At 46.7% G+C, this 26334-nt stretch overlaps 2 protein-coding genes across 7 annotated transcripts in view; both read left to right on the top strand.

Annotated features, from left to right (window-relative positions):
• si:ch73-138n13.1 (titin homolog) overlaps nucleotides 1-16264 on the top strand; it is a 39544-nt gene extending 23280 nt beyond the window's left edge. For 5 of the 6 annotated variants that reach the window (XM_036979670.1, XM_036979674.1, XM_036979669.1 and 2 more), the window contains 7 exons: nucleotides 11883-11995; nucleotides 13035-13200; nucleotides 13284-13455; nucleotides 13663-13799; nucleotides 13912-14054; nucleotides 14171-14260; nucleotides 14432-16264. In XM_036979670.1, the coding sequence (XP_036835565.1) occupies nucleotides 11883-11995; nucleotides 13035-13200; nucleotides 13284-13455; nucleotides 13663-13799; nucleotides 13912-14054; nucleotides 14171-14246 (807 nt within the window). In that variant the 3' untranslated portion in view covers nucleotides 14247-14260; nucleotides 14432-16264. The remainder of the gene's footprint in view (nucleotides 1-11882; nucleotides 11996-13034; nucleotides 13201-13283; nucleotides 13456-13662; nucleotides 13800-13911; nucleotides 14055-14170; nucleotides 14261-14431) is intronic. The other variant, XM_036979673.1, reaches the window with a different exon arrangement.
• Nucleotides 16265-17357: 1093 nt separating this feature from the next.
• On the top strand, nucleotides 17358-19501 carry LOC110525017 (beta-crystallin B3). Its single transcript, XM_021604978.2, has 5 exons — nucleotides 17358-17499; nucleotides 17732-17850; nucleotides 18053-18185; nucleotides 18762-18904; nucleotides 19109-19501. The coding sequence occupies exons 1-5, from the start codon at nucleotides 17425-17427 to the stop codon at nucleotides 19356-19358; spliced, it is 720 nt and encodes a 239-aa protein (XP_021460653.1). The 5' UTR covers nucleotides 17358-17424; the 3' UTR covers nucleotides 19359-19501.
• The last annotated feature ends 6833 nt before the right edge of the window (nucleotides 19502-26334 follow it).

Raw genomic sequence — 26334 nt, 5'->3', positions numbered from 1 at the left:
TCCCTGTCCTGTCCTCCCACAATGAGCCCTCCCTGTCCTGTCCTCCCACAATGAGCCCTCCCTGTCCTGTCCTCCCACAATGAGCCCTCCCTGTCCTGTCCTCCCACAATGAGCCCTCCCTGTCCTGTCCTCCCACAATGAGCCCTCTCTGTCCTGTCCTCCCACAATGAGCCCTCCCTGTCCTGTCCTCACACAATGAGCCCTCCCTGTCCTGTCCTCACACAATGAGCCCTCCCTGTCCTGTCCTCACACAATGAGCCCTCCCTGTCCTGTCCTCCCACAATGAGCCCTCCCTGTCCTGTCCTCTCACAATGAGCCCTCCCTGTCCTGTCCTCCCACAATGAGCCCTCCCTGTCCTGTCCTCCCACAATGAGCCCTCCCTGTCCTGTCCTCCCACAATGAGCCCTCCCTGTCCTGTCCTCCCACAATGAGCCCTCCCTGTCCTGTCCTCCCACAATGAGCCCTCCCTGTCCTGTCCTCCCACAATGAGCCCTCCCTGTCCTGTCCTCCCACAATGAGCCCTCCCTGTCTTGTCCTCCCACAATGAGCCCTCCCTGTCCTGTCCTCCCACAATGAGCCTTCCCTGTCCTCCCCTCCCCCAATGAGCCTTCCCTGTCCTCCCCTCCCCCAATGAGCCCTCCCTGTCCCGTCCTCCCCCAATGAGCCCCCCCTGTCCCGTCCTCCCCCAATGAGCCCCCCCTGTCCCGTCCTCCCCCAATGAGCCCCCTCTGTCCCGTCCTCCCCCAATGAGCCCCCCCTGGCCTGTCCTCCCACAATGAGCCCTCCCTGTCCTGTCCTCCCACAATGAGCCCTCCCTGTCCTGTCCTCCCACAATGAGCCCTCCCTGTCCTGTCCTCCCACAATGAGCCCTCCCTGTCCTGTCCTCCCACAATGAGCCCTCCCTGTCCTGTCCTCCCACAATGAGCCCTCCCTGTCCTGTCCTCCCACAATGAGCCCTCCCTGTCCTGTCCTCCCACAATGAGCCCTCCCTGTCCTGTCCTCCCACAATGAGCCCTCCCTGTCCTGTCCTCCCACAATGAGCCCTCCCTGTCCTGTCCTCCCACAATGAGCCCTCCCTGTCCTGTCCTCCCACAATGAGCCCTCCCTGTCTTGTCCTCCCACAATGAGCCCTCCCTGTCCTGTCCTCCCACAATGAGCCTTCCCTGTCCTCCCCTCCCCCAATGAGCCTTCCCTGTCCTCCCCTCCCCCAATGAGCCCTCCCTGTCCCGTCCTCCCCCAATGAGCCCCCCCTGTCCCGTCCTCCCCCAATGAGCCCCCCCTGTCCCGTCCTCCCCCAATGAGCCCCCCCTGTCCCGTCCTCCCCCAATGAGCCCCCTCTGTCCCGTCCTCCCCCAATGAGCCCCCCCTGGCCCGTCCTCCCCCAATGAGCCCTCCCTGTCCCGTCCTCCCCCAATGAGCCCTCCCTGTCCTCCCCCAATGAGCCCTCCCTGTCCTCCCCCAATGAGCCCTCCCTGTCCTCCCCCAATGAGCCCTCCCTGTCCTCCCCCAATGAGCCCTCCCTGTCCTCCCCCAATGAGCCCTCCCTGTCCTGTCCTCCCCCAATGAGCCCTCCCTGTGTTACTTCATGGTGTTTTCTGTGTGTCTGTCACCTCCTGCTGGTCTGAGTGGTGCTGCAATTACCGCAGGGATTCTAGTTTTTAATTGTTTGTAGACCAACTGGAGACACAAGTGTGAAATACCTGGTCTAGAATGAGTTATTGTTGTAACCACTACCAGAACATTAAGCTAGCCAAGACCAACAACAGACTATACATACACAGACAATACTAAACCAGGTAAATGTCTTACCTGTGAAATGTTTTCACACACAGCTATGTGTAGCCTACTTGGACACCAGGTCTCCACAATTTCCCACTCTCCCACGCCGAATAGCCAGAAGCCACAGGGCTCTTCTCGCAGGCTCTATGTGGGAGCATGGTGTACTGTGGGTCAGAATCATTTACCTGGTTACATGTACATTGAACAACACAGCAGCTTTTCTGCAAAAAATGTACAATGAAGTTGGGTCTTTTACACTAGGGGTCCATTTATTGGCGTGGTTGAGGGGACCTCCTTGTTGAGTGAGTGTGGATTTGGAGTATCAACACGTGTCAATGACTTGATGTTGTGGTGATAGTGTTTCTCTGTATCGGTGTGGAGGTTGGGCCTAGTGTGAGTGCACACTATGGTCACCAGGCTTAGACTACATGAGCTGTCTAAGGCATCTACACTGGCTGTGATGGGTGATGATTCATCAGAGCAGGGACACCAGGGAGAGGACAGACGAGACGGATACAACTGAAGTCATTAGGCCAATGTCCCTTTGTGGACTCTGTTTAGAGGTGACTTGAGGGCCGTCATTTGTTGCTGGACAATTGTTATTAGCAGACTTTTTTTCGGTAGTAAAATTGTTATCTTCATAGTTGGTGTTGATGAAACTTGAGTCTGTGTGTTTGTGGAGAGAACTGTGATTTCCAGCTATAGGATGGTTCCTGGAAGGAGTCTGTTCTAAAAGCAACAATGCTCCTCAGAACTGTTCCCCAGAAGTCCACCAGGGGGCACTTGTGGGCAGCTCAGAGTAGCAGTCATCAGCCTCTGCCCCAGTTTATTCTCAGGGGGTTTCTGTTTGAGAATAAATCTGTGGTACTCGGTTGTTTTATAGACTAGAGTGTCTTACTTACTCACTAAGGCTTAATTCAGTGAGATGAATGCTAGGAACGGTGGAGTACTGAAAGTGGGAAAGGACAGAGTTCTGTGACCTGACATGCAGTTTGCATGAATCAGGGAGACATTTGTTAGGCAAACTCTGACGCACTGTCGTGATTCCTCCCTTTAGCCATGAGCTCACAGCTGCTGACAGCCACAACCCCGGCTCTTGAAAACCGCTACACCGGTCTCCTCCTTGCTCTTTTGCTCCCTCTCTCTTTCTTTCAGGCACGCATTCTCTCCATCTATTTGAAGGTATAGGCTCAACATAAAGTTCCTATCACTGTCAACCCTTTCTATGTTTGCTTTCTACCCCCTCTGTCCTGTGCTGACTATGCCTGTGCCTTCTACCCCCTCTGTCCTGTGCTGACTATGCCTGTGCTTTCTACCCCCTCTGCCCTGTGCTGACTATGCCTGTACTTTCTACCCCCTCTGTACTGTGCTGACTATGCCTGTGCCTTCTACCCCCTCTGTCCTGTGCTGACTATGCCTGTGCTTTCTACCCCCTCTGTCCTGTGCTGACTATGCCTGTGCTTTCTACCCCCTCTGTCCTGTGCTGACTATGCCTGTGCCTTCTACCCCCTCTGCCCTGTGCTGACTATGCCTGTGCTTTCTACCCCCTCTGCCCTGTGCTGACTATGCCTGTGCTTTCTACCCCCTCTGCCCTGTGCTGACTATGCCTGTGCTTTCTACCCCCTCTGCCCTGTGCTGACTATGCCTGTACTTTCTACCCCCTCTGCCCTGTGCTGACTATGCCTGTGAGAATTCTCTCTTCCTCGCTGCAAGCAGAAACATGCAGGCGAGATGGAGCACCGCAGAACATATCGCCCTCCCCTCCTGCAAATCAGGGCCCTCCCTCCCTCCGCTTCTCCCTGCCTCCTTTCTCCCCTCCCTCACTTTGTTCGCTCAATTTCTCCTTGAGCGTGAGTCCTGTAGTGCTGGGGAATGGGAGCAGGAGACTGACGCATTTCTCTATTGGCCTGTACCTGCAGGGGGAGAGGAAAGGAAGGAGAGTGCACTGGTCTTTGTCTCTCATGGATTTGACCTCAGCATCACAATCTCCTCTCCTGTTTGTGCTTCTATATCCACGGTGCTGCTGTTGGTGTGCTGGGTACTCCGAGGGAATAGGAATCAGTACAGCCTCCTGCCTGACACCAGCTGTTCTGTTCAGCACCGTTCTTCCTGCACCGTTTTCCACCAGGAAGACGACTGCCGTGTGGGGTCTATGGAGAGGTAGATTTTTTAACATTTTGTTCCTCCGATTGCGGACGTGTCTGAGCGGCAGCTTCAGAGTCCCACTGTGAGGGGCGTGAGAATCAGAACAGATGAGCTATGTTGTGACATTACATTGCACTTCTGCGTCTGTGGGGTTATTGCTGCTTCTTGGTCTGATCATCACTATGTGGCTCAAGAACCTGTTTGCAGACGGTGCAGCAGTATATCTGCTGTGAACGCATCGTTACACCTGAGCCTCTACCAGCTGGGCTTGTCTGTTAAACAGCCCTAACCCTCTTGGGTTCCCCCGCTACGGTCTTGCCCTTCTGTATAGCTGTATGGAAATAGGCATTTTGCAGAACAACAGAAAGCTCAGAGTTCACCTCGCTGCCAATGATGGACTGAAATGGAGTCATGATGCATCTGCCTGGCTGTGCTATCCCTTACAAACAGCCCAGCTACTGCAGCATTCACCTAGCTACGCACCTCAACAGTATCCAGGACACCAGCTCTCGTCCTGGATGACTACCTGGCTCAAGGACTCCCCATCGACCACGGTATCACACTGGACTCAGGACCTACAGTACCGGACCACAGCCTGACCGAGCGCTCTGTCCGGACTTCATTCTGTGACGTTGGTCTTTTAGTGATCTGAGATGGAGTACCTGGGGGACAAGCTGTCTGTGGCCCAGTCCCAGGTGTCTGGTTGGATGGGGAGCGCCCGCCGGTCCCTGCAGGGGGCGCTCAGCTTGGTGTCCAGTGCAGTGGAACGTGGCAGGGGGGCCGAGGACAGCCCCGGGGACTTCAAGAGGGCCAACTCATTACGTTCTCTGGCCTCTCGCAGCCGGGACTCTTTCCGTAGGTTCTCTCTGCGCAGCCAGCAGCGCCTGTCCCTACGCAGGCGTCCTGGGACCAGCACCCCCAACACCCCCACTGCTGTAAGACACACACAATTTGACACCTGCTCCCCCCCATCAATCCTTCTCACCACCAACTGTCCTTTCGTCAGTCACTGCCCATTCCAAGCACCTCAAACTTGTCAAGGCCTTCTCTACTTGTGTTTTATGTCTGTCTATTTGTGTTGCAATGTGAATTCTCTCTCTGATCCTGGTAGTTCCTGACTGTTCTGCTTGTCTTCGCTGTTCAGTGCTCACCCCCCTCTGTGCCTCATCTGCTTCTGTGTCCTCTCTCTCGCCCTATGCGTCTCATACCATCTTTGACATAACACTGACCTTTGTCTGTGTGTTCACCATAGTTCCCACTGCAACCGCAGTGTCACTGGCTCCTCAGGTCATAGCTCCCACTGCAACCGCAGTGTCACTGGCTCCTCAGGTCATAGCTTACTGTGGGCTGGAGTTGTTTCTCGCCCCCTGTCCCTCCCTCCTAAACTAGGAGGGTTTAATCTAGTAAAATCAAAGTTTATTTGTCACGTGCGCCGAATACAACAGGTGTAGTAGACCTTACAGTGAAATGCTTACTTACAGGCTCTATCCAATAGTGCAAAAAAGGTATTAGGTGAACAATAGGTAAGTAAAGAAATAAAAACCAGTAAAAAGACAGGCTATAAAAGTAGTGAGGCTATAAAAGTAGTGAGGCTATAAAAGTAGTGAGGCTATAAAAGTAGCGAGGCTATAAAAGTAGCGAGGCTACATACAGACACCGGTTAGTCAGGCTGATTGAGGTAGTATGTACATGCAGGTATGGTTAAAGAGACTATGCATATATGATGAACAGAGAGTAGCAGTAGCGTAAAGAGGGGTTGGCGGGTGGTGGGACACAATGCAGATAGCTGGAATCCATGTATGGATATAGACTCTAGCTATGGATCCCATGTAGTTGCAGTAGTTGGTCTTAAGTTCTTAAGCCGAGTCAGTCAGGTTTTAATGACATTCGGTTCTGCATTCTTAGCAAACACTTGGCACCTTGTCTGTACATTACACTGATGTAATAATGACAGAACAAAATACCCTGTCAGTATCCTGTTCAGTTCAGGTCAGTGTTTTGCTATCTAAACTCAGCAAAAAACAAAACGCCCTCTCACTGTCAACTGCGTTTATTTTCAGCAAACTTAACATGTGTAAATATTTATATGAACATAACAAGATTCAACAACTGAGACATAAACTGAACAAGTTCCACAGACATGTGACTAACAGAAATTGAATAATGTGTCCCTGAACAAAGGGGGTCAAAATCAAAAGTAACAGTCAGTATCTGGTGTGGCCACCAGCTGCATTAAGTACTGCAGTGCATCTCCTCTTCATGGACTGCACCAGATTTACCAGTTCTTGCTGTGAGATGTTACCCCACTCTTCCACCAAGGCACCTGCAAGTTCCCGAACATTTCTGTGAGGAATGGCCCTGACCTCACCATCCGATCCAACAGGTCCTAGACATGCTCAATGGGATTGAGATCCGGGCTCTTCGCTGGCCATGTCAGAACACTGACATTCCTGTCTTGTAGGAAATCAGCCATACTGCTCGTTCTGTGCGTGGTGGCATTGTCATGCTGCAGGGTCATGTCAGGATGAGCCTGCAGGAAGGGTACCACATGAGGGAGGAGGATGTCTTCCCTGTAATGCACAGCATTGAGATTACCTGCAATGACAACAAGCTCAGTCCGATGATGCTGTGACACACCGCCCCAGACCATGACGGACCCTCCACCTCCAAATCGATCCCGCTCCAGAGTACAGGCCTCGGTGTAACACTCATTCCTTCGACGATAAACGCGAATCCGACCATCACCCCTGGTGAGACAAGACCGTGACTCGTCAGTGAAGAACACTTTTTCCCAGTCCTGTCTGGTCCAGCGACGGTGGGTTTGTGCTCATAGGCGACGTTGCCGGTGATGTCTGGTGAGGACCTGCCTTACAACAGGCCTACAAGCCATCAGTCCAGCCTCTCTCAGCCTATTATTCAGTCTATTCAGTCTGAGCACTGATGGAGGGATTGTGCTTTATAGGTGTAACTCAGGCAGTTGTTGTTGCCATCCTGTACCTGTCCCGCAGGTGTGATGTTCAGATGTACCGATCCTGTGCAGGTGTTGTTACACATGGTCTGTGCAGGTGTTGTTACACGTGGTCTGCCACTGCGAGGACCATCAGCTGTCCGTCCTGTCTCCCTGTAGTGCTGTCTTCGGTGTCTCACAGTACGGATATTGCAATTTATTGCCCTGGCCACATCTGCAGTCCTCATACCTCCTTGCAGCATGCCTAAGGCACTTTCACGCAGATGAGCAGGGACCCTGGGCATCTTTCTTTTGGTGTTTTTCAGAGTCAGTAGAAAGGCTTCTCAGTTTTTATAACTGTGACCTCAATTGCCTATCGTAAGCTGTTAATGTCTTAGGTGCATGTTCATTAATTGTTTATGGTTCATTGAACGAACATGGGAAACGGTGTTTAAACGCTTTACAATGAAGATCTGTGAAGTTATTTGGATTTTTATGAATTATCTTTGAAAGACAGGGTCCTGAAAAGGGGACGTTTCTTTCTTTCCTACTGAGGAAGACTCCACCTAGAGGGGTTAGAGCAGGAGAGAGGTGTTGGGACGTACTGGGGGCGGTGTGAGGTTTGTTCTGCAGTGATCGTGTTGTGGTCATTGTACCTGCACTAAGTAACCGGCCTGCTAGAGTTGTCTGTTTCCAGGCAGCAGGACCATATGTTAAATGTCTTAGAGCTTCACAGCACTTCCTCATTCGTGGAGCTGTGTGTCTGACTGGCTGTTATTCAGGGCGGATATGAATGGTTGTTTTGCAGTAAGGAAGTGGATTAATCCAATTTAAAGTGACTATGCCTTCACAGTAACGTAATAGGCCCAGCATGTGTTTCATCTCAACCCAAAGTAGGCATATTGTATTAAAATAAGAAGGGGATTTAAGGTGAACATTTTCATAAATGTGATGATGTCATAACACCAGGATGTGTTTCAGAGCCGTGATGTCTGGCAGGTCTAACTTTCCAAGGCTTTGGCTCCTCTACTTCCTCAAACATGTGTTAGATTATCAATCACCCTTTCTCTCCTCCCTCCTTCTATTCATCCGCTCATTGTTCTGTCATTTCCATTGACACCCCCTTCCTGTCCACAGAGGGGGTATCTTAGCAGAGGAGGCTGGCCACGGCTAATGTTATTAAGGAAACATCTACTTCACAATAAGGTGCCATGCAGGCCTGCTCTTTCCTCGTGTCCAGAGTGCGTTGTTGATAGCAGAGCCGACACCCTCACATGGTCAATACTACAGGGCTTTAAGCAGCACTACAAGTCGGACTATGTTATTTCTTAACCCTCTCTGTCTTGCTGCTGTTGTTTGGTTGGCAGGTAACCGGGTAGCCTCAGGAGCGGCAAACACCAAGCGAGGGTGTGTTTGGGTGTGCTAAAGTTCAACCACGTACACGGTGGATATGGTACAAGTTCAAGGAATTTAGATTACAGGAGGTTTGCTTATTGAATCCTACATGCGTAGTCCTGTGAATTAGTTGTACTAAATCTTAGGCTGAAATTCATGATATAGAGGGATTAAGTGGGTGTGACAGGTCTATTTCTCTGACTGTCTTTTGACCTATCAGGAATCATTCCTGCCAGAAATGAGGGGTTTAGAAGCCAACACTTTATTGTTCATCTCTTACTGCACCTTGTTGGTCTCTTCACTGTGTTGTTATTGTTACTCCTATGCTTCTCAGTAAACCCCTCACTTTCTCCTCACTGTGTTGTTATTGTTACTCCTATGCTTCTCAGTAAACCCCTCACTTTCTCCTCACTGTGTTGTTATTGTTACTCCTATGCTTCTCAGTAAACCCCTCACTTTCTCTTCACTGTGTTGTTATTGTTACTCCTATGCTTCTCAGTAAACCCCTCACTTTCTCCTCACTGTGTTATTGTTACTCCTATGCTTCTCAGTAAACCCCTCACTTTCTCCTCACTGTGTTGTTATTGTTACTCCTATGCTTCTCAGTAAACCCCTCACTTTCTCCTCACTGTGTTGTTATTGTTACTCCTATGCTTCTCAGTAAACCCCTCACTTTCTCCTCACTGTGTTATTATTGTTACTCCTATGCTTCTCAGTAAACCCCTCACTTTCTCCTCACTGTGTTATTATTGTTACTCCTATGCTTCTCAGTAAACCCCTCACTTTCTCCTCACTGTGTTATTATTGTTACTCCTATGCTTCTCAGTAAACCCCTCACTTTCTCCTCACTGTGTTATTATTGTTACTCCTATGCTTCTCAGTAAACCCCTCACGTCGAGAAACGTAGCTGTACCATAACACTGACCCAACCTAATCTGTTTGAAAGGCCTATGCATGTAGATCGATTAGCATTCCTGTTTAATTGACCCTGAGCCCAGCCCACCTGTTAGCCTGAGGCATTAGTCATGTGACCAACAGCATGTTCAAACTAATGCTTGTTTAACTGCTGAAGCCAGATTTGGCAGAAAGATCATTTGAAAACAAGCCTAGGTTACTGTGCTGTAAATATACTTTTTTAGGGCTGTAAAGCCTGGAGAGGAGCTAATGTACTTTTGGTGCAAGTGCTTTCTCAGATGGAGGGAGTTTCTTACTGTTCTCCCTGGCCTTCTTTCTTCCTGTCAGGAAAGGCATTGATGATGAATGACATCCTGTACTGTTGTTCTCCCTTTCCCTCCTTCTCCCTCTGGCCCTGCTCTCACTCACACACACACACACACACACACACACACACACACACACACACAAACCAAACACCCATTACATTTCCCTCAATCATTCTCTTTAGACATGGTGTTGTGGTGCATCTGTATAGCACTGTCAAGGAAGTCAGTAGAGATCATGGAAGTTCAGCAGTATTTCTCTATTTCTATACAGTATGTGTGCGCACTTACACAGGCTTGAATTCATGCACAGGAGCAGTGAGTGTGTGGTTTTAGGACAGTGTGCCCCCTGTAGAAGCCTCATTAAAAGAGCCATGGTTCAGTAGACGGCAAACAGTGTCTCACCAGTCTCTGGCCCTGTGAGTTCATCCCATTACTTCTCATTATCCTTCTCACCCACTGCTGGCCTGGCCATAGCCACAAAATACAGGGCTATCAGGACCAGCGTCACTCTCTCTTTCTCTCTCAACTGGCCAACTTCGTTACTGTAGGCTGGGCGGGGTTTCGCTCCACAGGCGTGGTGATGGATTGAACCTACAGCCAATAAGATGCTTTGATAGTTTGATTCAGGCTGGTGGAGATGAATCCAGTTCTGTCATATTAGAATGTGTTCCCTTCGACCTCCGAGGGGTACTCCAATGGCACATACAGTGCATTCGGAAAGAATCCAGACCCCTTCACCTATTCCACATTTTTTTATGTTACAATCTTATTCTAAAGTTGAGGAAATAGTTTTTTTCCCTCATCAATCTACACGCACTACCCCATAATGACAAGCAAAAACTGTTTGCGTAAGTATTCAGTACTTTGTTGAAGCACCTTTTGGCAGCGACTACAGCCTCAAGTCTTCTTGTGTATGACGTTACAAGCTTGGTACACCTGTATTTGGGGAGTTTGTCCCGTTCTTCTCTGCAGATCCTCTCAAGCTCTGTCAGGTTGGACGGGGAGCGTCACTGCACAGCTATTTTCAGGTCTCTCGAGAGATGTTCGATCGGTTTCAAGTCCGGGCTCTGGCTGGGCCACTCAAGGACATTTAGAGACTTGTCTAGGAGCCACTCCTGCGTTGTCTTGGCTGTTTGCTTAGGGTCGTTGTCCTGTTGGAAGGTGAACCTTCACCCCAGTCTGAGGTCCTGAGCACTCTGGAACAGGTTTTCATCAAGGATCTCTCTGTACTTTGCTCCGTTCATCTTTCCCTCAATTCTGACTAGTCTCTCAGTCCCTGCCGCTGAAAAACATCCCCACAGCATAATTCTGCCGCCACCATGCTTCACCTTCCCTCCAGAAATTATGCTTGGCATTCAGGCCAAAGAGTTCAATCTTGATTTCATCAGACCAGAGAATCTTGTTTCTCATGATCTGTGAGTCCTTTAGGTGCCTTTTGGCAAACTCCAAGCGGGCTGTCATGTGCCACTCTACCATAAAGGCCTGATTAGTGGAGCGCTGTAGAGTTGGTTGTCCTTCTGGAAGGTTCTCCCAACTCCACAGAGGAACTCTGGTGCTCTTTCAGAGTGACTTTCAGGTTCTTGGTCACCTCCCTGACCAAGACCCTTCTCTCCCGATTGCTCAGTTTGGCCGGGGGGCCAGCTCCAGGAAGAGTCTTGGGGGTTCCAAACTTCTTCCATTTAAGAATGATGGAGGGCACTGTGTTCTTGTGTACCTTCAATGCTGCAGATTGTTTTTGGTACCCTTCCCCAGATCTGTGCCTCAACACAATCCTGTCTCTAATCTCTACGGACAATTCCTTTGACCTCATGGCTTGGTTTTTGTTCTGACATGCACTGAACTGTGGGACCTTTTATAGACAGGTGTGTGCCTTTCCAAACCTTTCAAATTTTTTAATTGAATTTACCACAGGTGGACTCCAATCAAGTTGCAGAAACATCTCAAGGATGATCAATGGAAACAGGATGCACTTGAGCTCTATTTTGAGTCCCGTAGCAAAGGGTCTGAATAGTTATGCAAATAGAAATTACTTTTTAAAATATAATTTGCAAACATTTCTGAACTTATTTTCATTATTGGACTAGTAACCGGAAGGTTGCAAGTTCAAACCCCCGAGCTGACAAGGTACAAATCTGTCGTTCTGCCCCTGAACAGGCAGTTAACCCACTGTTCCTAGGCCGTCATTGAAAATAAGAATTTGTTCTTAACTGACTTGCCTAGTTAAATAAAGGTAAAATAAAAAATATAAATATATTTTTTTAATAATGAGGTATTTTGTGTAGATTAATGAGGGATTTTTCTTCTTCTCCCCTTTAGAATAAGGCTGTAACATAACAAAAAGGGGAAGGGGTCTGACTTGTCATTTTCTCCCTGTCCATCTCGCTCTCTCTCAGGAGCAGTTGAAGCAGAATGTGGACGGTGAGGAGGGGAGGGGCATGGACACACTGGTCCATGAGACGGACAGTCAGTACGGGACCTGGGAGACAGGACTGCACACTGATGATAGGTGAATATATATATATATATATATATACACACACACACAACCCATCACAGGTGTGGCTCCTATGAAACAGGATGTGTTTTTGGTTACTAAATATGTTGATCCTCATTCCTCTATGATTACTAATTTCCCATGAGGCTTTACCCTGATATCAAGACATCTCGACATCCCTAGTACCGAATGCCTCCCAGTCACTTCTCCCTCTAAATATACAATCCTCAACCATTTGATCTGCAATTTAACACCCCCCCCCCCCCCCCCCCCCCCCCCCCCCACCCCCCCCCCCGGATTAATAAGTAGTATTGAATGGATGCAGCTAAAGGGAGAGGTGTGCTCTATCGTCTCTTCTCCTGGAGCAGCATTGACCTTAAGACAAAGTCACGGAGCCGCATTGGGTCAGCTAGATGTGGCAGAGTGGAGGATTAGCCGCAGGCAGTGCATTCTCTGCTGTCCCACCATTATGGCTAATAATCCTCTCAACCTTTTTTACAACATACAACACCCACAAGCATCTCCTCCAAGGCAGAGACTGTTACTGATGTTGAAATAAATCAACATACTATGGTATCTATAGGTACTTCCTGTACAGATACAGTAGAATCTCAGCACTCCTGACACATTGTGGTCAAGGAGCAGCAGCTCACTGAAACCTGGTTTACGCCAGCACTCAAAATGGCCTCTCTCAGCAGGCTGGTCTATCACTGACCTCCTGTGGCTAGGAGATGGTATCACAGCAACACATCTGGATAATGTTTAGTAGAAATGACTGGATGCTGTAGTAGTTTCAGATAAAGATACGATATAAGGGACTGTCAACAGATAGTGGGTCATTTTAATGTAATTCAAATGAATCCTCTATGAAATGTGATGCTCCTACAGTAAACCCAGACAGGAGAATATTACTCGATCACAGAGCTAGTAGACACAGTACCTGTCACATTGTTCTCTCATTGCCAATACATGCATTTAACAGACTGTAGTGTAGTTTTAGGAAGGTAGCCTAAAGTACTCTTCTGTTTGTTCCTGTCTGTCCTTCCTGTAGCCTGACTCCTGCCACGCCCACCTCAGACAGCTACCCCAGTCAGTCTCCTAGGAAACCCACTCCACTTTACACGCCAGGGGAACATGTCCACACCCCGCCCAGTGACCTCGACACTCCAGACGGCTTCTCTGCCCAGCCCGAGATACAACCACTCCCCTTCCCTGAGGTAAGGCGGACTTCACCTTTTTAAAAAGACGTAGAAGTCATAGTTTTTTTGTTTCCACAGATTTGCTTTGTGTTTCTCTCCAGGCCTCCACCAGCCTACTGGACTCCAGTGCTCTGCGCTCCAGGGTGCAGTTGAGTAAGATGCGGGGGCCACGTTCACGCCCCTCCAGGGTCTCTCGTCAGACTGCTGCTCTGTCTGTACACCCAGAGGGACAGGCCACGCCTACTGAGGACTGGCGCTCTCGAGACTCTACAGGTCAGCCTTGGACTCTGCTCTCATGTAGACCCCCTCAGCCATATCTCCACCCACTACCTTGTTCTGCTGCATACCTTCTACTATGGATTGATTCCACCAGTGAGACTGGAGATGTGACTTAGATGGTCAAAGATCTGTTAGACTTCTGAATAACCTATTTGTTTTGATTGTGAAATGATGTACTCAGAGGTGTGTTGTCCTCTACAGACGACAAAGTGGAGTCTTCCAAGAAGGACTCAGACTCTGAGGAGCAGGCGAGAGGAGCAGACCCCCACTCTGCTGCTGCCTCCTCCCAGCCCCAGAGAGTCGCCCTCTTCCCTGGGATGGACCCGTCTGCCCTCATGGTGAGGCTCCCCAAGAGAAACAGACAGAGTTGACCAGGAGTGTAATGTTGTCACTCATACTGTTCTGAGAAATGCTTTTGTTTTCCTGCTGGTTTCTCCCTCTGTTTGGCAGGCCCAGCTCAAGAAGAGAAGCGACTCTGACAATCAGACAGAGGGACCCTCCACTTCTCCCTCCCAGTTATCCCGTTCTCCTAAATCCCCCTTCCTTCCCCGGGCGTCCCGTGTGCTGCCCCCCTCCGGAGGGAAAGAAAATGGGTAAGATAGAGACCCTGTCTCTTCCCTCTGTTCAGCCTGGATCTAATAACCCAAAACAGGGATTGTTGATAGTTGGAACAGAAATATTTACCCGTTGTAATGTCTGTCTCTCTTAGTGAAGCGGCCTCACCACAGTGGCTGAGAGAGCTGAAGTCCAAGAAGCGCTTGAGTCAGTATGAAAATGACAGCTAAGTGTGAATGATCAAGTGAGCTCTCTTCTCACAAAAGTTCCTCATTATGAATCATTCTTTATCGTAGGGTGTTGTATGCAATAAACCTGCCATTTTACCACCGTTTCATAATTAGACAATATTCTAGTGTCTGTTTTGCTAATACGTAACCCTAAAATGCTGATGGTTTGTATCGTCCCTCTGTAGGTTGCCTTAACTGAAGAATCTGGTGGAGAATCGGACAGTAGCCTTAACCTGAGACCCTGAGAAAATGGGAATTCTGCTGCTGACATTGTAATTCGTCATCTGTTTGTTTCTTTTCTCTGTTCTCTTCCTGCCTGGCTCAAATCCATGTGCATGGTGCCTTCTTACAGACAACCTCGGTCTTATGGATGAAACGAGCAAGGGGCTGCTCTGCTCAGAGCGTCCAGTTCACTGCTTGCTCCTCCACCTCCTATGTCAGGGGGGTCTTTGCATAAAGCCACTTTACCCTCTCACATGACAGGGGAGACTACGGAAGGGGGGGGGGGATCCCATTCTCTCCTGTCAGGTTGTGTTGTATTTCATTATTGGTTAACTTGTGGGACCACATGCCTCTTAACCTGGAAGTGCTTCAATAAGCTGGAGGACAGTATAGCACCTCCACAAGACATCTTTTTATTTTGTTTTCTCTTTTTAAATATCATTTTCAGGTTAGTCTATGTGTTAACTGTATCTGTCAGTGGAGGAGCGTTGGAAAATATTTCAGATTTTATTTTTTGTCATGGATCATAGAGAACAAAACACTGCTGAACTAATGGGCAGCCAGGGTGTATTATGTGTTACTAATAAATATGGTATCTGTAATCATGAAATGTTATATTTGTATTGTTGCTCATTTGAAAGCTGAATCATAACATGTCAAGAGTGCTGGGTTTGTATGGAGAGCATTTAAAGCATCACTACAGCAGAGGCCCCCAACCCCATTCCTCTGAGCCACTCAGTGACTGATGTCATGAACTAACTGAGAATCTGTTGTGTTGACATCATGCAGTCCCTTTAAACTTATGGCTAAAGAGGAATGCTTTGTGTTCGCTTTTTTTTCAATCATGTCTGAATCTGTTTCTACTGGTGGAAAAGGGGAGGGGAAGGGTTAATCACAATGGAAATCTACCTCCATCTCAATTACATGCGCGCACACACACACACACGCACGCATGAACACTAATCAGCCTGTTCTTCCTCCCTTCACCTCCACTTACCTCTTCAGTGAAAGATCAAATGATTGTGTGTGTAATACTGATGGATGAGTGAGTAAGGATTGCAAGGAAAATGTACATGTTACCAATGAGCCATACATTCAATGTGCACTTCCTGGTTTCTGTTTTACCAGCATGTCTGCAACACATCTCCCATTTAGCGACCTCACGTGCATTGTCCCATCATTGTTTGGAAAAGGATGTGCATGCACAGTCTCTGGTCCTTTTCATCATGCTTTACTCAGACACTTAACTGAATGGCCACACCAAGTAGCAGTGGTACGATCACAGTCTGGATATCATGGCTTCATCCACAACTGTAATGGTCCCATTGTGCACATGGTCGGTGCAGCGGTGTGGATGTATAGTGGAATGGTAGGAGTACGGCTTCCACTACCCCAGTGGTGAATGCAAGTGAAGTATATTGTTTTGAGATGAGGGTGGTAATTTACCCTTTTCTTCTGCATGTGACTTGGACTATTTGCACCAGTTGTTTTAGGGCTTGTTTGAGCTGACTTAGGCCATTCCCCTGACCATGTTAGCCATGCTCCACTGTCCCACTACTTCCACTACAGCACTGACCGCATTCCACATTTTTGTAGACAGACGTTGGAACGCTAATGCAAGTGAATGTTTTGAGGGAATTTTTAGAGTTGTCCCTTTGGTGTCTGTCCATGGCGTTTGACTTTGTCATTATTTTTTCTCTTTCTCGTTTTATTTGAAAGTAAAATGTATATTGCACTGTTGTAAGGCCGTTGTTCAAAAGTGTAAATTCTTAATAAAATGTACTGCGTTAAGCTTCTGATTTTGTCATTATTGGGCTAAATATTACTTCTGCATTACACTCATTTCAGTTAAGTGATTAACCCTTTATTGGTCAGAGTGGTGTGAGGAGGTTAGGTGATGTTTAGACTGCTAGGTGTGATTAGTGTGTGTGTGTGAGCGTGTCTACCAGTTTGTGCTGAGTGGGGATGTTTGCTGAATCCTCTTGGCTCCCTCTCCATATACCCCACACATACCACTCACTGGCAGCCAGGCGGACGGGCAGGGTAGCGTGTGCCAACACAGCTGCATATTGAGAGGTAGCGTTATGGACACAATGTCAGCGACAGACTTGCTGTATCAACAGCTCCCCCTTTTCTGCTGTTGTGGCCAGAAATAAACCATAAATACCCCCCCTGCCACTGCCCTCCAACGGTTCAACCCCAAACACCAAGTGGCACAGAGAGAGAGAGGCTATCAATACACAGCAGGCATATCCAGGTAAAACCAGCTTGGTTCTGCACAGCAGGATTAACAAGGTTTTAATTGAACTTTGAAACTGATTTTACATGAAAAGTAAAGGAGACCCCACAGTCATGATTGTTGACAGAAGGAGAGGTTGGATGGGGTGGGGGGATAGGAATGATAGTGTAGTATTTTTAGAGTTGGTAAAGATATAATTTGGTATGCTTAAATGTTTGCAGTAAAATATATGATTGAGCAAGTGAGGAGTTTGCAGAATAGAGTATTATGGAATGTGTGTTTGTAGTGATAAGTTTGAGTCAAGGTGGTGCAGAACTGGTTATGATACAGACTGAGGCTTGCAGAGTTGGACATGATAGACAGCGAAATGTGGAATCACTGATTTGAAAGGTTGCACATTAGAGTATGAGAATAACATGTCCATAGGGGGATGACTCTCCTGGCCCCAGGGGTTTTTCCTGGAGATAGAAAAGTGTAGAATACAGCCCCTCAGGTCCTTATTCTCAGCTCAGGTTACGTCTGCACCAATGGGCTCTTCTGCTCTCTGAAGTGGATGCAAATCTTGGCTGATTCAAAGGAGTAAAAGAATCCATTGCTACTGAGAGGACTGATGGTCATCATTGTGAAATGAATGTCATCATGGTGTCTGTGTTTCTCTTTTCTCTGTCTCTCTCCTGATTGTGCTCCTTAGAGAGGAGTAACCAGTGGACCAGGAGGATGTCGGAGCAGCAGAGCGCCCCTGAGCAAATGGCTGCAGGGAAGAGCCAGGGTGGAGCAGGAGCCACTTACAAGGTACTGTATCCTCCCTCTCCCCATCTGTTATCTGTCTATTTCTCTCTTGTGATGTTTCTCTTCATTTATTTTTCTCTCCTTCGCCCACTTCTCTAATTTCCCACTTCTCTATAAACCCTCTTCCTTAGTCCCCCATATATTTCCTCTCTTTATACTGTAAGCTTGACTTTCTCAATATTAGTATCTTTCCTCCTCTTTCCCCTCTCTGTCTCTCCTCCTCTCTCTGATCCAGGTGGTGCTGTTTGAGTTTGAGAATTTCCAGGGCCGCAAGGCTGAGTTTTCTACTGAGTGTAAAGATGTTTCAGAGAAGGGCCTGGAGAAGGTGGGCTCTATGCTGGTTGAGTCTGGCCCGTGAGTTCTGGTGCATTGGTGTCATTCACAGACTGTCATATTCTTACACATACAGAATATATATTTTCAGGTTCAGGTTTAGTGTCAACTTTTTAAAATGTTTATACTGTATATCTGTTACCACATATGGCCAAATACAACGTCATACATGCTGAGGAGAGATATTCTAACTCAGCCTCGTTCTTGTCCTCTCTCCTGTCAGATGGGTGGGGTATGACCGCCAGGGGTTTGCAGGTGAGCAGTTTGTTCTGGAGAAAGGCGAGTATCCACGCTGGGACACCTGGACCAACAGCCAGTACAGCTACTCCTTCTGGTCCATGCGGCCTCTCAAAGTGGTGGGTAGCACTCAAACAATGTCTAAACATACCCCGTGTAGCACAGTTGGTAGAGCATGGTGCTTGCAATGCCAAGGTTGTGGGTTTGATTCCCACAGGGGTACCGATATGAAAATATATGCACTCTGGATAAGAGCGTCTGCTAAATGACAGAAATGTCAACATACTCACTGACCATGTTAGCACGTTTACCATCTCACCATCCTGCATTCCCTACCTATCTCTATCAACATTCTCTGAGCCACAATCTATCTACAATGTTAAAGCTGATCTACACTTTATAAAAATAAATTATATATTTTTTTAATTATACTAAAAAACAAATATTCTCTGAGCATCTCAGTACTCTCATTTATCTCAACACTCACAGATTATCTCAACACTCTTTATCCATTGCAGAACTCCATGTTCATCTCAACAGTAATTTGTCACCTCAGCAGACGGCTCTCATTGGCTATCTGAATGCTCACTGATTACCTGAAGCCTCTCTCTATCTCAACAATCAGCTCTTAGTAAACATCTTAACACTAAGTGAGTCTGTTTGTGTGTGTGCATATTTCAATTTCTCCTCTTTAGGATAGTGCCGAACACAAGCTCCATCTGTTTGAGAGCCCAGGCTTCACTGGTAGAAAGATGGAGATTGTTGATGATGATGTTCCCAGTTTGTGGGGACATGGTTTCCAAGATCGCGTAGCGAGTGTCAAGGCCCTCAACGGAACGTAAGAGCTCCCTTTCACCCTCTCTCATTTTCTTCCTTTTTCACTTGCTTTCTCTCTCTCCATCCTTGTTCTGTTTCTCTCATGTCTCACTTAATCTCTCGTCTTTCTCCTGAAATCCTTTAAAAGATGGTCAATTATGCTGTCATATTCTGACGTTTATTTTGGTCCTGTCTCATGGACTCCTTCTCTGTTCCTTTGTTGCAGATGGGTCGGCTACATGTACCCCGGCTACAGGGGGTGCCAGTACGTGTTTGAGTGTGGAGACTTCAAGCACTGGAACGACTGGGATGCCCCTGCACCTCAGATCCAGTCTGTCCGACGTGTGCGAGACATGCAGTGGCACAAGAGGGGGTGTTTCACCGTCCCTGCTCCTTCCCCTGATCCAGCTCCTGACCCCGCTCCTGCCCCAGCACCCGCACCCCCTGCACCCCCTGCCGCCTCCGGGGCCAGCTGAAGAGGATTCTAAACAACTTCCCCCATCTTCCATGAGCCTCTTTCTACCATCAGTGCTTGCCCTCTGCCTCACCCTAACCATGGCAAATGCTGCTCCTGCTTAGTGAGGAGAAGTGCTATATATGTTTCAGTGGCAAATAAAGTTTGTTTGACCATAAATATATTGTGTTTGTTTGTTGGTGCTGTTACTATTGTTAAAATCCTTGGGTTTGTCAGGTGTAGGGTTGTAACATTCTGGTAACTTTATAAAAATGCCCAGTTTTTCAAGAAATGCTGGTTGGAGGTTTCTGGATTTCCTGTATGTTTCCTCCTCATTCTGAGAATCCTGGGAATTTGGGGGAAATTACTGGAATTTTGCTAACCTAGTCAGCTGTGGAGTTGGTTGAGTCAACAATAACAATGTTACTGTAGATTATTGTTGCCAAATTACACAGAACATATATAAATACAAATTCAACAGTAGGCTTTAGTTACAAATCTGACTCGTAGATTAGTTTTGACATCAATGCCTCTTCAAGTCTTATTTCTACATTAGTTTTCCACAGCTTTGGTTGAAGTCATAGAGGGATATACTGTTTAAGTCTTACTGACAGTTGACAGGGGAATTCTGGCATGAACAACACAGGGTATGTTAGAAGAAAGCTTTGGTCAACGTCTCTCTGGACATGCTGATGTCACATCATCTCATTTACATCTTATCTCCACATTTCCTCAGCTGGCCATCACTGTCTTGAAATTGTGTTGTGAAATGCTCTTGATAAAAAAAGATAAATAGCCTATGTCAAAAAAACGAGAATACATTTAATTGAATCACACCAAGAATAATGTCTCAAGTTCCAATCTTTTTTCAACGCACCTCAAAGATGGAAACAGGAGGGGTAAATACTTGGAGGCTGGGATTGTACGAAAGTAATCGACAAAAGTTATTCTACTTCATATACTATTATTATCATCCTAATATCATATTTTAATGGTTAAGAACCACAAATCCACTATCAATCAGACATTTTTTTTAAAAATTAAACTTTATTTAACTAGGCAAGTCAGTTAAGAACAAAATCTTATTTACAATGACAGCCTACCGGGAAAAAGTGGGTTAACTGTCTTGCTCGGAGGCAGAACAGATTTTTACCTTGTCAACTCAGGGATTCGATCCAGCAACCTTTTGGTTACTGGCTCACCGCTCTAACCACCAGGCTACCTGCCGCCCCAAGGGTCCTAACAAGGGTCCTATCATGGTCAAACACTTACCAGGGAGTGTTACACTTATATGTTGATAGAGGGGAGACCTCAGTGCCTTAGTTGGGTCAGTCTTCTCATTCTCTGAAGCTTGGTCAGGTGAAGCTTGGTCAGGTGAAGCCTGCATCGATGTGTTCTTCTGCTCTCTGAGATTCGACTGATGCAGTGGAGAAAAAATAAACATGTATTATGAGAGTATTGATGGCCTTCATGGTGAAATGTTTAGGTTCAATTAAATCTCATAATAGTTATGTCTGTATGAAATGTGTTATGATAGAGTAGGGCCAGGATTAGTTCAGATTATTCTGCGGTATACGACAATCGCAAATATTTTCATTGCTTTTGTGTGTTGGATGTGTAACTGCATTGGAGCTGCCAAATTGGTGGGTGGGTGCTCTTGTTGTCATTCACTAAACTACACCCTTCCCAGAACGAGAAAGTGTTGGCTTTATAGAAATATTATCCTGTATGCTCCTCAGCATTTTTTACTAATGCGATGTCTGTGCTTTCAATGGCAATGTCTGCATAGGTATAACGCCAGGAGCCGCTTGTGGATTGGACAGCTCCAACGCAGTTATACCTCTGTCACCACCTAAACCAAAGCAATGATAAACTATGCTATTTTTAGATCACTGGTGAACACTGATCTGATTGAATCCTGGGCCTAGATTAGGCCTACACACAACAACAATAATATTGTGGGACTGTGCTAACTGTATACAGTATACAGTGCATCCGATAGTCACTCTGACAGAGCTCCAGAGTTTCTCTGTGGAAATGGGAGAACCTTTCAGAAGGACAACCATCTCTGCAGCACTCCACCAATCAGGCCTTTATGGTAGAGTGGCCAGATGGAAGCCACTCCTCAGTAAAAGGCACATGACAGTTTTCCAAAAGGCACCTAAAGGACTCTCAGTACATGAGAAACAAGATTCTCTGGTCTGATGAAACCAAGATTGAACTCTTTGGCCTGAATGCCAAGCGTTACGTCTGGAGAAAACCTGGCACCATCCCTATGGTGAAGCATGGTGGTGGCAGAATCATGCTGTGGGGATGTTTTCATCGGCAGGGACTGGGAGATTAGTCAGGATCGAGGGAAATATGAACGGAGCAAAGTACACAGAGATCATTGATGAAAACCTGCTCCAGAGAGCTCAGGACCTCAGACTGGGGCAAAGGTTCACCTTCCAACAGGAGAAAGACCTTAAGCACACAGCCTTGAATGTCCTTGAGTGGCCCAGCCAGGACTTGAACCCAATCAAACATCTCTGCAGAGACCTGAAAATAATTGTGCAGCGACGCTACCCATCCAACCTGACAGAGCTTGAGAGAATCTGCAGAGAAGAATGGGAGAAACTCCCCAAATACAGGTGTGCCAAGCTTGAAAAGTCATGCCCAAGAAGACTCAAGGCTGTAATCGCTGTGAACCTGTTTTTGCTTTGTCATTATGAGGTATTGTTTGTAGATTGATGAGGGAAAAAAACGATTTAATTTGTTTTAGAATAAAGCTGTAAAGTAACAACATTTTTAAAAATCAAGGGATCTCAATACTTTCCGAATGCATTGTACTTTGGTAACCGATACATGTAACCAATACACTGTAATACCTCCACTTTATTCACATCCTACCATACCCTTGTCTGTACATTATGCCTTGAGTCTATTCTTCCACGCCCAGAAATCTGCTCCTTTTACTCTCTGTTCCAAACACACTAGACGACCAGTTCTTTTACCCTTTAGCCGTACCCTTATCCTACTCCTCCTCTGTTCCTCTGGTGATGTGGAGGTTAACCCAGGCCCTGAAGTCCCTAGCTCCACTCCCATTCCCCAGGCGCTCTCATTTGTTGACTTCTGTAACCGTAAAAGCCTTGGTTTCATGAATGTTAACATTAGAAGCCTCCTCACTAAGTTTGTTTTATTCACTGCTTTAGCACACTCCACCAACCCGGATTTCCTAGCCGTGTCTGAATCCTGGCTATAACATTTTCCGACAAGATAGAACTGCCAAAGGGGGCAGAGTTGTAATCTACTGCAGAGATAGCCTTTAGAGTTCTGTCATACTATCCAGGTCTGTGTCCAAACAAGTCGAGCTTCTACTTTTAAAAATCCACCTTTCTAGAAACAAGTCTCACACCGTTGCCAATTTTAATAGACCCCCTTCAGCCCCCAGCTGCGCCCTGGACACCATATGTGAATTGATCGCCCCCCATCTATCTTCAGAGTTCGTACTGTTAGGTGACCTAAACTGGGATATGCTTAACACACCGGCCGTCCTACAATCTAAGCTGCCAATTATCAAGGATCCTATCAGGTACAACCCTAAATACGTAACCATGGACACCCTCTTAGATATCATCCTGACCAACTTGCCCTCTAAATACACCTCTGCTGTCTTCAACCAGGATCTCAGCGATCACTGCCTCATTGCCTGCGTGTGTAATGGGTCCGCGGTCAAACGAACATCCTTCATATCTGTCAAACGCTCCCTAAAACACTTCAGCGAGCAGGCCTTTCTAATCGACACTGTAAAGTCCATAGAGAACAAGAGCACCTCCTCACAGCTGCCCACTGCACTGGGGCTAGGAAACACTGTAACTACTGATAAATCTACAATAATCGATAATTTCAATAAGCATTTTTCTACGACTGGCCATGCTTTCCACCTGGCTACCCCTACCCTGGCCAACATCTCAGCACCCCCTGCAGCAACTTTCCCAAGCCCCCCCACCCCATTTCTCCTTCACCCAAATCCAGATAGCTGATGTTCTGAAAGAGCTGCAAAATCTGGATCCCTACATCATCCCTAAATCAGCTGGGCTGGACAATCGGGACCCTCTCTTTCTAAAATTTTCTGACGAAATTGTTGCAACCCCTATTCAACCTCTTTTTCGTATCGTCTGAGATTCCTAAAGATTGGAAAGATGCCGCGGTCATCCCCCTTCTTCAAACAGGGAGAAACTCTAGACCCAAACTGTTATAGACCTATATGCATCCTGCCCTGCCTTTCTAAAATCTTTGAAAGACAAGTTAACAAACAGATCACCGACCATTTTGAATCCCACCATACCTTCTCCCGCTATGCAATCCGGTTTCCAAGGTCCTAAACGATATCATAACCACCATTGATAAAAGACAGTACTGTGGAGCCGTCTTCATCGACCTGGCCAAGGCTTTTGACTCTGTCAATCACCGCATTCTCTTCGGGAGACTCAATAGCCTTGGCTTCTCAAATGACTGCCTCGCCTGGTTCACCAATTACTTCTCAGATAGAGTTCAGTGTGTCAAATCGGAGGGCATGTTGTCCGGACCTATTACAGTCTCTATGGGGGTGCCACAGGGTTCAATTCTCGGGCCGACTCTTTTCTCTGTATATATCAATGATGTGGCTCTTGCTGCTGATGATTCTCTGATCCACCTCTACGCAGACGACACCATTCTGTATACATCTGGCCCTTCTTTGGACACTGTGCTAACAAACCTCTAAACGAGCTTCAATGCCGTACAACACTCCTTCCGAGGCCCCCAACTGCTTTAAATGCAAGTAAAACCAAGTGCATACTCTTCAACCGATTGCTGCCCGCACCCTCCTGCCCGACTAGCATCACTACTCTGGATGGTTCTGACTTAGAATATGTGGACAACTACAAATACCTAGGTGTCTGGTTAGACCATAAACTCTCCTTCCAGACTCACATTAAGCATCTCCAATCCAAAATTAAATCTAGAATCGGCTTCCTATTTCGTAACAAATCATCCTTCACTCATGCTGCCAAACATACCCTCATAAAACTGACTATCCTACCGATCCTTGACTTCGGCGATGTCATTTACAAAATAGCCTCCAACACTCTACTCAGCAAACTGGATGTAGTCTATCACAGTGCCATCCGTTTCATCATCAAAGCCCCATATACTACCCACCACTGCGACCTGTATGCTCTCGTTGGCTGGCCCTCGCTTCATATTCACCTCCAAACCCACTTGTTCCAGGTCATCTATAAGTATTTTCTAAGTAAAGCCCTGCCTTATCTCAGCTCACTGGTCACCATAGCAACACCCACCCACACGCTCCAGCAGGTATATTTCACTGGTCACCCCCAAAGCCAAAACTTACTTTGGCCGCCTTTCCTTCCAGTTCTCTGCTGCCAATGACTGGAACAAATTTCAAAAATCACTGAAGCTGGGGTCTTATATCTCCCTCTCTAACTTTAAGCATCAGCTGTCAGAGCAGCTTACAGATCACTGTACCTGTACACAGCCAATCTGTAAATAGCACACCCGAACTACCTCATCCCCATATTGTTACTTATCCTCTTGCTCTTTTGCACCCCAGTATCTCTACTTGCACATCATCATCTGCACATCTATCACTCCAGTGTTAATGATAAATTGTTATTATTTCACCTCCATAGCCTATTTATTGCCTTACCTCCCCCTATTCTTCTACATTTACACACACTGTACATAGATTTAAATGTTGTGTTATTGACTGTACGTTTTTTTATGTGTAACTCTGTGTTCTTGTTTTTGTCGCACTGCTTTGCTTTATCTTGGCCAGGTTGCAGTTGTAAATGAGAACTTGTTCTCAACTGGCCTACCTGGTGAAATAATAAAAATATCTATAAAAAAAACATGCAGAGTTTCGAAACCCATAGGCCAACATCGCAAGACTTCCGGGAATGCTTGCAAAGCAGATCAAGCACACCAGTGTCCTCATTTATAAACAGTGCATACAGTTGAAGTCGTAAGTTTACATACACCTTATCCAAATACATTTAAACTCAGTTTTTCACAATTTCTGACATTTAATCCTAGTAAACAATTCCCTGTCTTATGGCAGTTAGGATCACCACTTCACTGTAAGAATGTGAAATGTCAGAATAATAGCAGAGAGAATGATTTATTTCAGCTTTTATTTCTTTCATCACATTCCCAGTGGGTCAGAAGTTTACAGACACTCAATTAGTATTTGGTAGCATTGCCTTTAAATTGTTTAACTTGGGTCAAACGTTTCAGGTAGCCTTGCACAAGCTTTCCACGATAAGTTGGGTGCATTTTGGCCCATTCCTCCTGACAGAGCTGGTGTAATTGAGTCAGGTTTGTAGGCCTCCTTGCTCGCACACTCTTTTTCAGTTCTGCCCACAAATGTTCTATAAGATTGAGGTCAGGGCTTTGTGATGGCCACTCCAATACCTCGACTTTGTTGTCCTTAAGCCATTTTGCCACAACTTTGGAAGTATGCTTGAGGTCATTGTCCATTTGGAAGACCCATTTGTGACCAAACTTTAACTTTAACTAACTGACTGATGTCTTGAGATGTTGCTTCAATATATCCACATACCTTTCCAGCCTCATGATGCCATCTATTTTGTGAAGTGCACCAGTCCCTCCTGCAGCAAAGCACCCCCACATAATGATGCTGCCATCCCCGTGCTTCACGTTTGGGATAGTGTTCTTCGGCCTGCAAGCCTCCCCCTTTTTCCTCCAAACATAACAATGGTCATTTTGGCCAAAGTTATATTTTTGATTTATCAGACCAGAGGACGTTTCTACAAAAAGTATTATCTTTGTCCCCATGTGCAGTTGGAAATCGTAGTCTGGCTTTTTTATGTTGGTTTTGGAGCAGTGGCTTCTTCCTTGCTGAGCGGCCTTTCAGGTTATGTCGATGTAGGACTCGTTTTACTGTGGATATAGATACTTTTGTACCTGTTTCCTCCAGCATCTTCACAAGGTCATTT

This window comes from Oncorhynchus mykiss, chromosome 6 (genome assembly GCF_013265735.2).
Source record: "Oncorhynchus mykiss isolate Arlee chromosome 6, USDA_OmykA_1.1, whole genome shotgun sequence".
Lineage (NCBI taxonomy): Eukaryota > Metazoa > Chordata > Actinopteri > Salmoniformes > Salmonidae > Oncorhynchus > Oncorhynchus mykiss.
Note: the sequence above shows the minus strand (reverse complement) of the source record. Positions and strands in the feature narration are given on the sequence as shown.